General features: G+C 47.8%; 1 protein-coding gene across 2 annotated transcripts in view; it reads left to right on the forward strand.

Annotated features, from left to right (window-relative positions):
- The first annotated feature begins 557 nt into the window (after positions 1–557).
- Positions 558–13,252, forward strand: part of CD247 (CD247 molecule) — a 67,969-nt gene continuing 55,274 nt past the window's right edge. Inside the window, exon 1 of one of the 2 annotated variants that reach the window (XM_082703867.1) lies at positions 558–762. In XM_082703867.1, coding sequence (XP_082559993.1) covers positions 654–762 — 109 coding nt within the window. In that variant the 5' untranslated portion in view covers positions 558–653. The remainder of the gene's footprint in view (positions 763–13,252) is intronic. The other variant, XM_082703866.1, reaches the window with a different exon arrangement.

The raw sequence follows: 13,252 nt of genomic DNA on the forward strand, positions 1-13,252 counted from the left end.
GTAAGGGCCCAGCGTACCCTACCACAGTGTGTTTGAACCAAAAAAATAAAAAAATAAAAAAATAAATTTTGGAAAACTGTGTGGTTCAAATCCAGGCCAAGTTTTGATCTGCAACGTTAGATCTACCCCCAGCAATTTGCTTCACAGGGAAGGACGCAGAGGCCCAGAGACGCTCAGTGACTTTGTCCAGGCCACACAGCGGGTAGGCAGCAGGGAAGGGCACCAGAGCCCAGGGTTCTGTCTCTGTGCTTATCCTGGCTCAGGATCCGGGGCTCTGCCCTCTCACCAGCCTCCAGAAGATATGGAAGTCTAGGGAAATGGCAAATGTCCTCACACAGGCAATGTGAGCTCCTATTGGCCTTGGGACTGACTTCACCAACCAAGACAGGAATTGGATAAACATTTGACAAAAGTTCAACCAAAAAAGGGGAGTAAAACAATCGTTAAGTGAGAGAAAAGGCAAAATTTCAGACCCACACCCGCCCCAAACCCTCAAACCTCCAGAGCTTCCTGCCTGTGAACCGAAAGGGGGAGTGTGAGCTTCTTGGCCCCGCTGGCAGGTGGGAGCCTCTCAAAGCCCCATAGTCCTCCACTTCCTGAGGAGGCAGCGGCAGAACAAAGCCAGCGGGCTCCCCTGCTCTCGCGTCCCGGCCATGGCGGCCACGGCCTCGGCGTCCGGGCACCGTCCTGGGGGGAAGGACAAGATGGCGTGGAAGGTGCTGGTTTCCCTGGTCTTGCTGCAGGCACAGCTCCCGGTTACAGGTAAGGCCGACGTATCGATGGCAAGGAGCGTCTCGAAACTCTGTGCCTGGGTGTGTTGGGGGGACGTAGCCGAGGGCGAGTGAGGAGCTGGAGCGTCTTTGGAGTCCTGTTCTCCCCACGTCAAGGGGCGGCCGAGCCGGGAGGATCCGGCGGGACCGGCATCGGCTCAGGGCCAGCGGCTTGAACACACCTGCCCCAGGGACAGGTATTTCCAGTCATAAAAGGAGAGAGGAAAGCCCACGGGGGGACGGGCGGGGAGGAAGGGGAAGGCAGGCGACTGAGGCAGGCCCAGGGTGCAGCAAAGGACAGCGAGGGTCTCGGCAGGCCCCGCGCCTCCTCGCTGGCTCCGTCCCTCAGCCCCTTTCCTTCCTCCCTTTCCAACAGAAGCTCCTCTCGGTGGTCAGCCGGGGTCAGAGCACTGGAGGGGCAGGGACTGAGCAGCGGGGGCAGCGGAGGACGGAAGGGGTCTTCCTCGGGGCGCGTGTCCCCACGCAGCTCTGTCATGGCTGCCCCCACGTCCGTGGCCAAGGGCGGCCCCGCGACACACCCATGGCGGGCTTCGTGACTCACCCACCGCCCCTCACTGCGAGCCGCTCTCCGTCCGTCCGAGGCCAGAAAGCTTGAGATGCTGACAGAATGCAGGGACGGATGAGAGGATGTGACCTGTTCCGTCGCCACTGTGACTACCAGCCAACCCTCGCCTTGTTTTAGCTCAGGGGAGCCTGGCTTTTCTAGAACCCTTTCACTCCCAGCGTGGGCCCTAGGCCAGGTAATGCGCAGAACATGTGAAAAGAATGAACAAAACAGACTGTCTCGAGGGGTTGGGCCACGGCACTTTTAGAAGAAACGGGACCACCTGGATTTGAATCTGGGGAAACGGGAAGGGTTGTCACCACGAACGACCTTCCTCCACCTCGCGGGAGAGCGTTTAGCCACCACGGTGGGAGGGCTGGAGAGGCCACTGGCGCTTCTGCTCCTGACAGGGAACGTGGCACAGCCTCAGCTTGGTGCCTCAGGGGTTCTGAGGACTAAGCGATCGTGGGGATTTCTGTACGATCGCAGCTTTCTTCTCAGAAATGCCTTTGTCGGGTATGAGTCACATGGCGCTGTGGGGTGAGGGCTCTCAGCAAGCCTGAGGCAGCCCATCCTGTGTGCAGGGGACAAGACGACCACGACAGCCTGTGAGCTCAGCGAGTTCCAGGGAAGAGTGGACGGCAACAGCCTCAGACCCTGGGCTTCAGGCCACGGAGATATTTCTGCCAAGAAGGGTTTCCTCACCGGTCCGTTTGTGTTGGCCTTGGGGCCAAGGGCTCAGTCAAGTAGGGTTAGAGGAGAAAAAGAAAGGCTGCTTGGGTGGTGGTGGCTGCCAAGAGTGGCAAACAAAACCCCACCCAGCAGACTGGATGGGGACTGTGCCCATCTCCACAAATGGCGCCCAGGAGGGGAACGTTAGATCGACTGGACTGTTCATCTCTCCATGCCCCTTGCTTTGCTGGGGCGGAGATGGACATTTCAGCGACTCCTAGAGAAGGCTCCTAGATGAACGTTCTTCCAAGTGTCTCGCCCAGATGCGGTGGGGTGAGGGGAGATTTGGGTCTTTAACCGCGAGGGCTGCAAACGGCACCGTGTTGCCTTTGCGACTTCATTTGGCGGAAAGGCTGCTGACAGAATCTGAGTTGAGGTCTTCTCTCTGTTCTTGCTCAATTAAGTCACCCATCCCCAAACCACTCTCCTTTTTTAAAATCCACTTTTTACTAAGATTTTTCCACTTGCCCTTTATGGAAATGTCCAGATCATGAGGAGCAAAGCAAATAATGACCTAGTCTGTCTACATGAGGAGGTGTCCCTGGGTGAGAGTCTGCCAGGACGGTCCCCGGGGTCTGCGGCTGGAAGAGACAAAGGTGGTGTGCTTAACGGCACAGGCCTAATTTGCCTGCAGTGGCACCAGCTACTCAGTTCCTATAACTCCCTACCCCACAGTGGCCCAGAACACACTCCATGGTCTATGTGGCCATTGTCTTGTGAAGCAAGGACATGCAGCTGTGACACAAAATCTTGGGGACTGTAGACTCCCATGCTCCACTTCTAGGGAGGCAGCTGGATGTGGTAGCAAAAGTAGGTCAATCACAGATGGAATCCCAGTGCCGCCGCTTTCCTAGCAGTGCAACCTTAAGCAAGTTGCTTGACTTCTCTGGGTCTTAGTTTTTCCCCTCTGAAGTAAGGATGACTGTCCTTGTGAAGTTGTGAAGATGGGAAATGAATGTAATGTGCTTGATCCATAGCAGACAGCCAAAACATGGAAATGGTATTAATTATTACCATTATTACATCATGGTTTGTTTTCTTGTTCTCAATATCTAGCAACAGGAAATGGAAACCCATGGTTAGAATTCTTAAATTGCTCTCAACTGTTTTGTAAACAGCACTGGGCATTCTCTCCATCTGTCGAAATCCAACTCATCCCTCCTTCGAGTTCTGAGCATACCCATCTAGCACAGGAACATTGTGGGGCTCTAGCTGAGCGGTGGGCCCAATCGTGAACAAGCATCCAAGCTTTGACAGGTCACGGGACGAGCATTAGAACCGCCATATTTATTTTCTAAGACGATTTGTTCTGTTGGGGGTGTTCCCGCGAAGTAAGAACGTGCTCCAAAATATGCAATATAAATGGGGGGAGGGTGCAAGACAAAATCCTCCAGGTCGTCGCTGGTCACGATGGCCACCCGGGTTTGAGGCTGGAAGCTTAGTGTGCTTGCCCAGGGACGGGATTGTTAAATGCAAACTTCTCGTTGCTAAAGTGCTGGGATCTGGGTATGAGGGGAGCTTCTGAGTGATGCAGGACAAAGTTTGCCTCGGTGGTATTTTCACCAACATCCAATCACCTGGCTCTTCTCATCCAGATGCGCTACTTCCGTTTTCTCCCTGGGCATTCCCCACCCTTGCTGGCTCACAGACCACAGCCACAGCTGTGTGAAAGGGGCCCCCGTCCTGGGAAGCTCTTGCTTCGGAACGACCCCCACTGTATGTGTTTAAAATTCTCTTTCTGTTTGCCTTTGTCTTTAAAAAATTAGACTTAACTTTTACTGGATGTTCGTTTTTACTTTCCGGAGTCCCCAGGCATCATGTCTTGTGTTTTATTTAGAAGGGTTAAGGCACTGACTCGGGAAATGTTTTGCATTAGAGAGGTCCAAACGCGGGCTTCGGGAATCTTTCTTCTCCTGAGCCGTGTGTGTACCGATGCCAGCTAATGGATTAAATAAACCGCAGGGATCATTCGACACAGACTTCTTCTCTGCTTGGGCCAACGTTAGCTCTTATTCACGCTGAGCTGATGGTAGATTTAATCAATTTGAGCAAACATTCAGTCAGTTTGGTTAAAAAAATAATCACACCAGTCACTTGACACTTTAGTTGAAATGAATTGTTTAGTCACTGCTTTATTTAGCCATTCCTCCCGGCCTGAAAAACCAGTGTGTTCCCTGAGGGAAGGGAGTCCTCAGCCTTGCTCAGCGAGGTGTCCAGAGCTTAGCACCCTGCCGGGAGCCGAGTCCACGCACAATGAATATTCGTTGAATGAATTCAAAAGTGAATGAATGAAAGGAATCTAGATGTTTCCATTAAATTAAATTAAATTAAATTAACTTTAATGGTTTATTGGCCGGGGAATATACTGGAGTGGCATTATTTGGACGTTTCTTCTAGAGAACTTAGCATTTAAATCTAAACCGAACAAACAAAAAATTAAGCTCGTGGAGGAGACAGGGCAGTGAACAAAATGATTCAAAATGCGTTGGAAGGATGGTTTAAGATAAAACCTGCTGTTATTAAAATTTTTTTATATAAAATTTCCAATATTTGTTTTGGACCTACGAACAAGATGATTTCATATGATTCAAATAATATTTTATCTCAAAAAATAAATCGATAAGCAAAGAAAAACATTAATTTTTCTGACTTGGTTTAGACCCTAGGGGAAATGCAGAAAACAAACAAGGCTATCAAATGTTGGGGAATGTTGACCAATAAACTTTAAGAAAACTAATTAAGGAGAGGTACCAGCAGAAAAATAATTTTGTGGATTATGGCAAAAATCACAGTATCCAATTGCCTCAAAATATGGAAAGAAGAAAGAAGCAGGTTGCCTAACCAGTGTAGTGTGATTTGGTCTCGGTTACTAACTAAATGTTCCAAGTAGCTATCGCTGTTTCCCCCCCCTCTTAATTTGAAGTATTTTAATAAAAATATCATAAACCCATTTGTGGAAGTTACACATTGTTTAAATCCATAATCTTATAAGCTAGCCCAGTAACTTTTTGTTTTTACTTCTTTGTGTGCCGTTTCAATATTTCTTATAAGTGTATACATATCTTTATGTAGTTACCATCATAAAAGCATTTCCGTGCACTGTTTTCTGTTAGCAATCCATCATGAACACTTTTTTTTTGCTTATCCCGTACGATTGTTTTTAATTACTATGTAAATTTCCATAGTAAAATTTCCATTTTATGCATCGTATTTTCCTACTTCTTTATTGTTGGACACTTGGGCTGTTTCTAATTTTTGTTATTGTAGCTAATCCTGCAAGAAAATCTTTACTTTCATAGCTCTTAAAATTTCTTTTGAGAATTCCGTCCTTGGGCTACTTTCTCCAGGACTGACAAGGAAAAGAACTGGTTAACGTAAAAGAACGTTTCACAGGATTCTCGAGGCTTCTGTTGAAAACAATCATGGAACAAAGAGAATTTTTTCCCAACTCTGATCATCTGCAGTTCTTCTGTAGGTCTTCTCTAGAGCTCTAACATGAGGAAGGAAAGAGAGGGCCGTGGAGGTAGAAAGATCTGGATTCAAGCGGTGGTTCCTTCTCAGCCTTTCACTGAGGGGAGCTGCCGGCCCTCAGAGCCCGTTCTTCCTCTGCAAGATGGCGGTGGTGATGTCTGCCTCCTGCGGGCATGGGGAGCAGAAATGTCACTCAGAACCGCACACAGAAGGTGCTCGAAAAGCAGTAGCCGATATCCTGGGGGCCTGAGTCTCCCAACTTGCAAAAGAGAAAGAACGCGATTTTCCCAACACAATAGCTGGAAACACGGGTAGTAATACTTTTCTTTTTCTTTGTTGCTAAATTGCTGTGCAAACTTGAGCAGAGAGCGCTGTCTGGGCTTTGGCTTCTCATCTGTGAGACAAGAAAGGAGAGAGTTGAACACCTCTTTTACCTACAAAATGAACTGCATGTATTCTTGAAATTACAAAGTTTTTTGGTTGTTGTGTTTTTTTTAAGATTTTATTTATTTATTTAACAGAGAGAGAGAGAAAGCGCAAGCAGGAGGAACAGCAGGCAGAGTAGGCGGAGGGAGAAGCAGGCTCCCTGCCAAGCAAGGAGCCTGATGTGGGGCTCAAACCCAGGACCCTAAAATCATGACCTGAGCTGAAGGCAGCCGCTTAACCAACTGAGCCACCCAGGTGCCCTGAAATTACAAAATTCTTAAGAACACTTACTGATCAGCCCCCCATCCTCCTGGTATTGGCTCACGGAATTAAGAAACTAAACTTCCTGATTCCCTGCAGCTCCAAATGCTTTTTTAAAAATCTGGGCTTCCACCTTATCACATATTTTTAACTCTCCAGCGGGAGCCTCTGTTGTGAAAAATCCAAGGACGAAGTCCAACATTTTCTGGCATGTCCCTTATGCTTGTGCATTGACTGCAGATTTATCGGGGCCCCCCAAGGACTTTGTTGGTAAGAACGGACTCAAAAAGAAAGCAGATTGCTGTCTAAAGCAGCCAAATTTGCAGAGGGGGAAACCTTAGGAGCGTCCACTGTCCCCTCTTCTTACTTGTTATGATTTGTGCTACTCAGCAACCAATTTTCAGGCTCAAGGGGAAAAAAATAAATAGAAAACATTTGAACAAGGACAGGCAGGATCCTTGCTCGCCCAGGCCAGACTGCCGGTCACTTGATGCAGTCAGACCCTTATATTCGCAAAGTGCCTTCCTCACTTGGTTCTCATCAAATTCCACGGCAGGTGGCAGATAAAGGAGTAGGATTCTCTTTTCACAAATAAACAAAATTATGCTTAGAAGCCTGATGACTTGCCTAAGAGCAGAACCAGGCCCCAAACACTGTCTCTCTGATCCCTTGTTCAGGGTATGCATTCTCAAATGTTCTGTGCAGCCCAGGTCCTTGCTCGTCAGTTTGCAATGGCATACGCCCAGGGACCGAGCTCTGAAGCAGACTTCTGAAGGTATTACCTTTAGTCAGTACTCACTCCTATTTCCCTCTCAATTTTTGAAGAAATAGTTATTTTGATGCTGAATATCCTCACGTAATATAAATTTTTCTGCTGAGTATGAAATGTTTGGTTGTTAATATGAAATTATGTTTTTCTCTGGAATGCTACTGTAATTCTGAACTCACATTTCCCACAAATCTGGGGAAAATCCATCTTATCTGTTTTTACTCTTTTTTTTTTTTTTTTTAAGATTTTGTTTATTTGACACAGAGAAAGACCGTGATAGAGGGAACACAAGCAGGGGGACTGGGAGAGGGAGAAGCAGACTTCCCACCCTGCAGGGAGCCCAATGCGATGCGTTGCTCAAACCCAGGACTCTGGGATCATGACCTGAGCTGAAGGCAGACCCTTAATGACTGAGCCACTCAGGTGCCCCATATCTGTTTTACTCTTAATAAATACATCTAGGGACGCCTGGGTGGCTCAGTTGGTTAAGCAGCTGCCTTCAGCTCAGGTCATGATCCCAGTGTCCTGGGATCGAGTCCCACATTGGGCTCCTTGCTCGGCAGGGAGCCTGCTTCTCTCTCTGCCTCTGCCTGTGCTCGCTTGCTCTCTCTCTCTCTCTCTCTCTCTCTGACAAATAAATAAATAAAATCTTTTAAAATAAATAAATAAATACATACATACATACATACATCTATCTGGGAGCTTGTCTTGGGAGGGATGCCCATTCGTGTGCAATCAAGCCGTTTCCATGTGCGCCCTGTCTCCACCACAGCCCTCCCTGTATGTGAAAATGAAATCGTAAAGCAAAATTTAAGTAAATGATATCGAGAGGTTTTGATTCTAAGTCACAGACTGTAATTGATCTGCTTGGTAAGAATGTAAGGCTTTGTATGTGTGAGGTTTTCTAAAGCAACAGTGCACCGTTACACACAGACTGAGCTGAGATTTGTGTTTTGTTGTTGTTGTTGTTGTTGGGGTTTTTTGTTTTTGTTTTTACAAGACCCTCCAGGAGTGGGAGGATGGTCTCTGAATGACAAATGTCTGTAATCAGTTTTCAATTATTTTTGCCAGATCGTCCCCTTGAGTCCACTTGCTTGATCTGAGCTCAGGGAGGGCAAACCCTTTTGCCAAGAAATCCAAGGCAGGGCACAAAAGTGAAGCATTAAAGAACCAAATATGTGGCTATCTGTTGCCTTCCCCAAGTTGCCTGGGAGGAGGGCGGGGGAGAGGAGCACTCGGGAGCTTCTGCAGAACATATATAGGGCACTGGGCTAAGCATGCATTTCCTTGGCAAACCTCCGGGTCGGGGAGCACAGCCCAGAATGTAAGCTGCCACCACCATTTAGGAGACGGCAAATTCTTCCTTCTCGCTATTACTGTAAATACTAGAGGCTCAGCCGTGTGCTTCTGTGTTTCCCCAGGTCCCCTCCCTGCAATACTGTACTGGTTCTAAGACATAATGTGAATGACGGCCCTGCATTAGAACTGCCCTTTCCTCCTGTGGGCTGAGCGGGACGATGGGACTTGGAGAGAAGAGGTGTTAAAGGGGAAAGAACAGAAAAAACAACCTGGGGGGACGGGTGGGGGTGGTAGCCTGTTGCCACAGGAGGCAGCATGGTCAGAGCGACCTGCCCCAGGGAGAAGGCATCTGAGCCAAGGGAATCCACCATGGGGAAGCCTGTCCCCAAGCCCGGTCCTAAAGGTGGTGGCTCAGGGTGGGTGCTGGCAAACATCTGTGCCTGTGTGTGTTTACCCAAGTGCTCTGGTGGGGGTGCGGGGGTCTGTGCCTGAGTGCTGTGCATGTGCTGGTGTGAGATGCTGTGCTGTACGTGTGTTCTGGTGTGTTCCAGTGCGTGTGTGTGTGTGCGTGCGCCCAGTGTTCCTACACTGCTCTGCCTAGCGCATGCATATGCTGATGGACAGGTCTCGCGTCTGCAGATACGTGTTTTTGTGCACAACAGTGAGTGGTTTTGTGTGTATGGCCTGTGTCTTTAAGAGGTGATAGGCGGCAGCGGGACAGCTCTGAAGAAGGAAGGACAAACATTGGTTGAACTCACAGCTGGCGATCTGGGGAGGTGAACAGTAGGGCTGAGATATCACATTCTAGGGACTCTGTGCAGAAGGGAGACAAGAAAACTTCTGTGCAAACTAGAAGGTCTAGGATCCTCGAGAGGTGGGGGTGGTCTCCCTAGAGATGCAGAATCTCTAGGCCCCCAACCTCCCTCATCTCCCAAGTAAGCCTGCTGTCTTTCTTTTGTTCCTTCATTCCACCTTTCTTCCAGCTCTCTCTACTGAGAATGCTGACTCTGCCTCACGGCCACCTGTAGGAATCCTGTCTTCCTCCATACAGTCAAGCCCAGATACGTGTGGCTCACCTGGGCCCACCGTTGACATTGTCATCTGCATTGAGGTGACAAAAGAAGGTGGAAAAGTTGTTGTTCTTAGAACTCAGAATTAAAAACCCAGCACGACTAGTTCCCTATGGTGAGCCTTTCTCATAGTGGAAGCCCAGCACACAAGTAGTTTCAGGAACACTTACCCATCAGCAGAAAATGTTGCGAGCTCCCCAAATTCTCACCAACTCTTTCCACAGCGGCCGTCTTATGAGTTCTGATGAAAATAGTCAAAATGCATGCGATGCTTGTTTCTGCCCTGAGAATAGAACGGCAAGCAACCCAATAAGGTGGTTTCTGATGACCTACTTTGGCCATCAAGGGTTGGTATTGCCAGACTGATAGTTATTGCTAATATCCACTCTTTCAAACCGTCTGGTCAGCTACTGGCTGTATCGGTGAGTGAATATTAACCGAGCACCTCTCATGCACCCCGAGTCAAAAAGTCCTACAGATGGTTGGCCAAGTGCCCCATTGACCAGGCCAGTATCTTGGAGAAGGATGTTGAGTGATTGGGAGCCTATAAGGAAAAGAAAGCTTCCCTGGTCCCATAGGTCACGTTCTCAGGTTTTATGAAAAAGTCTTAATTTGCCGACAAACTTGCTTCTTTATGGTCTGGCCTAATTTTCATCGTTCTGTGAGCCTGTGCTAATTTCCATGCTGAGTTCAGTAGCAAAGGGAGTGTATATCTGGAGATGCCACCCAGGACTGTTTTGAGTTAGGCCAGAGAGCTTCAGAAATTCCCCCTTGGATTTCCTCCGATTAGAGGGAAATCTTTGTCTTTTCTCTCACGTAACTATCAATGCTTCAAAGCTCAGACCTACATAAAATACACAAATGCTTTCTGGACAAAATGAATCTTGTCCATTTTCTTTGGATTTTAGTGGGAACAATAAAGATTGAGCTACAAAAGGTTGGCAAAGAGGATTATTCTTTTTCTTTCTATTAAGTGGAGAGGCTTCAAAAGAACAGCTCAGAAAGTCAGATAATTGTATCCGCTGCAGCTCGCCCGTCCATCTCCCTGCTGACCTGGTCTGTGAAATCCCCTTCAAAAACTTGGCCAGCTCTCACCTGCCCATTGCAAATGCTGTATTGTTAAATGTCCCCATACATAATTCCACAAGGGAAGCTGCCATAAAGCAAATTCCTTCCACTTCGACAGAGCACCTCGTCAAGGATGGCTCTTTGGGGTGAGGGGAGGAGCGCCTCCAATTTTCAAAGCTTTGCGATCTCATCTTAGAAAGGAAGCTACTTGAAAACGAGAAATGGGTTGTGAATAAAGTTATAATCACAAACTTTTACAATCTAAAGGGGACCAGCAGGGAGGATGTGGAAGGGAAGATTTAGAGAACAGGTTTTTTTTTTTTTTTTTTTTTTAATCTTCATGGCTATTTCTTGATTTCATTGGTTTGGGAAAAACACATCCGTTAGCTTCTAGCTGTGGCTGCAAACACAATGTCTCAGACCTGAAGCTGATCTAATCCCTGGTTTGTTTTCAGACCATAGCTTCCTCAGAAAATTCCTGTCAGCCATTTTGAAGAACACAAAATGGCTCCTTTGTGCCAAAGGATGAAGAGAGGATTTGGCTATTTAGACATTTTTAATTTGGGGGTTGAACATTTTTTGGCAGCATTCAAGCCGGGAGTGATTTCAATTTAAAAAGAAGAAGAAGAAGAAAAAGAAATCTAACTTCCAAATTGGCTAATCATCTCAAAGTCAGTACAGAGTGATCACCCAAGGGAGGACCTAGGTCCTCTCTAGGGCATCTCCTTGGTCTTGGATGCTTCTATGGCAAGGTTCCTTCAAACCCCTGGTCTTTGCCCAACGAGTCTGACCTTGTGCCATCACCTATCTCTCCTACCACCTCGAATCCCTCTCTTGAAGGTTTAAAAAAATCAGAGGGAATGCACAAGTTACACGTAATGGGATTTTGAACTGTGCAAATTCAAAATAATGCAATACAAAAAATTAACGCTTCGATTTATGTGCACTATTAAAAATAATGTGCACTTATTATTTATTAATTACACTTATTCCCATGAGAAATCAATTTTGCAAAGTCGCCAAGAATGCAGCTCTCACTTTGTGGAACTACTGTCTTATCAGAAGGGGCTCGTGGTCACATCATGATTAGGTCGGGGTGGGAGTCGGGCTGCTGCCACTGAATTTTACCTACAGTGACAGGAAGAGGACGTGGAGCCTCTCTGAGAAGACTGTCTATGATCAAAGTGGGGTGCACTGATGTGGTCGAATCACAGGATATCTGAGCTGGGGAGCATAGATATCTTCAAGTTCCACTTCCAGATTTTACCAGGGAGGAAATGCTTGCCCAAGAAACCAGTAAACCAGCTGAATGTCACATAGCAAGCAAGTGGCAGAGCCAGTCCTTGAACCAAAGACTTCTGGATTCTTGCTCTGGCTCTCATGCCTCTGGGCCAGCAGGTTGCCGGGCAGGTTGCCCAGCTGTAAGTAAATGATGCTTCCTGAGCTGGTCACTTGGGTCTTAGGTGCCTAGGAATAGGCACAGCGTGTTGGAATAACAACCACAGAGAGCTCAGGAGGCTGGATGCTATTAGCTCAGCCTGCCCGTGAAGGCCCCGATGGTGGCAAACAGGTCACCTCCATGAGCTGAAAATATACTTGGGAGAGTGTTGTTGAATTGTTTAGTAACGTGAAGATTTATTTTCTGTTTTTTCATTTGTTTTTATTACTTTTATTTTTTTTAAGATTGTATTTATTTATGTGAGAAACAGAGAGAGCATGAGTGGGGGTGATGGGGAGGGGGGGGAAGCAGCCTCCCCGCTGAGCAGGGAGCCCAACTCGGGGCTTGATCCCAGGACCCCAGGATCATGATCTGAGCTGAAGGCACACGCTTAACTGATGAGGCCACGCAGGCACCTCAGGATTTATTTTCTAATTTAACTATTTTTACTTGTTGAATTTTCACTTGTTGAATTTTCATAGAATCCATGCTTAATCTTCTTAAAGAGAGACATGCCCAGATTCTCCTTTTGGTTTTTCACCTCCCTAGCATGCGCAGGACTGAGTCCTAGGACTGAGAAGGATTTCCCTTCCAGGGTTTTCTGTGATGTCTTTTCCCCTGGAATCCCCACCCTCCTGCCTTGTACCCCCTTCAGGAGGGAAAGGTAAATGCCTTCGTCTGGATGGCCAGTGGCTTCTTCTCTGCTGACATTGTCCAGGACCGTGGTGACCACAAAGACAGTGACCCACTGATGGAAGATTCCTGCCACCAAACCCACCACTCATAGTCATGGGACATCTGTTAGGTGCATCTAGTTGGGGAGAGAAGGTTAAAGCAAGCGAAAGAAATTCAAGTCATTTTCCTATTAGTGAAGAGAGTGTATTTTAACAATCTATTTCATCGTCAGAAACATCAGTGATAGAAAATTCAGAGCACAGCCCTGCCTCGGTTCATCCTGGATGTACTTGGGCCTTGAATGCCTGATCCCCGTGAGGGAACTCCCGGCTGCTGCACTTGGAGAAATCGCACACTAACTCTCACATTCCAGGGGCTGCTGGATGGGTCGGACTGGTTTAGTAAAGTGACACAAGCGGCAGGGACAGCTGACCCTCCTGGAGAGGAACTCACGTCGTGTGTCGTTCACATACATCAGGTCATCTGATCTTGTGGCACTTTTACCACCGTCCTCATTTTGCAGGGGGGAACTGAGGCAGTGGCGTGCGGCTAGCACCCACCAGAGCTGCGCTTTGACCCCAGGCAGCCTGCGACCCGCCACGAACCATGTCGCTTCTGGGTGGGGGTAAAGCCTCACATGTCTCATGAACTTCAGTGGGAGCGGGGGCGGGGGTGCTGGGGTTGGTTTGCCACATGGAGAATGGAGTT

Source organism: Mustela nivalis, assembly GCF_964662115.1.
Source record: "Mustela nivalis genome assembly, chromosome: 16".
NCBI classification, from domain to species: Eukaryota; Metazoa; Chordata; class Mammalia; order Carnivora; family Mustelidae; genus Mustela; species Mustela nivalis.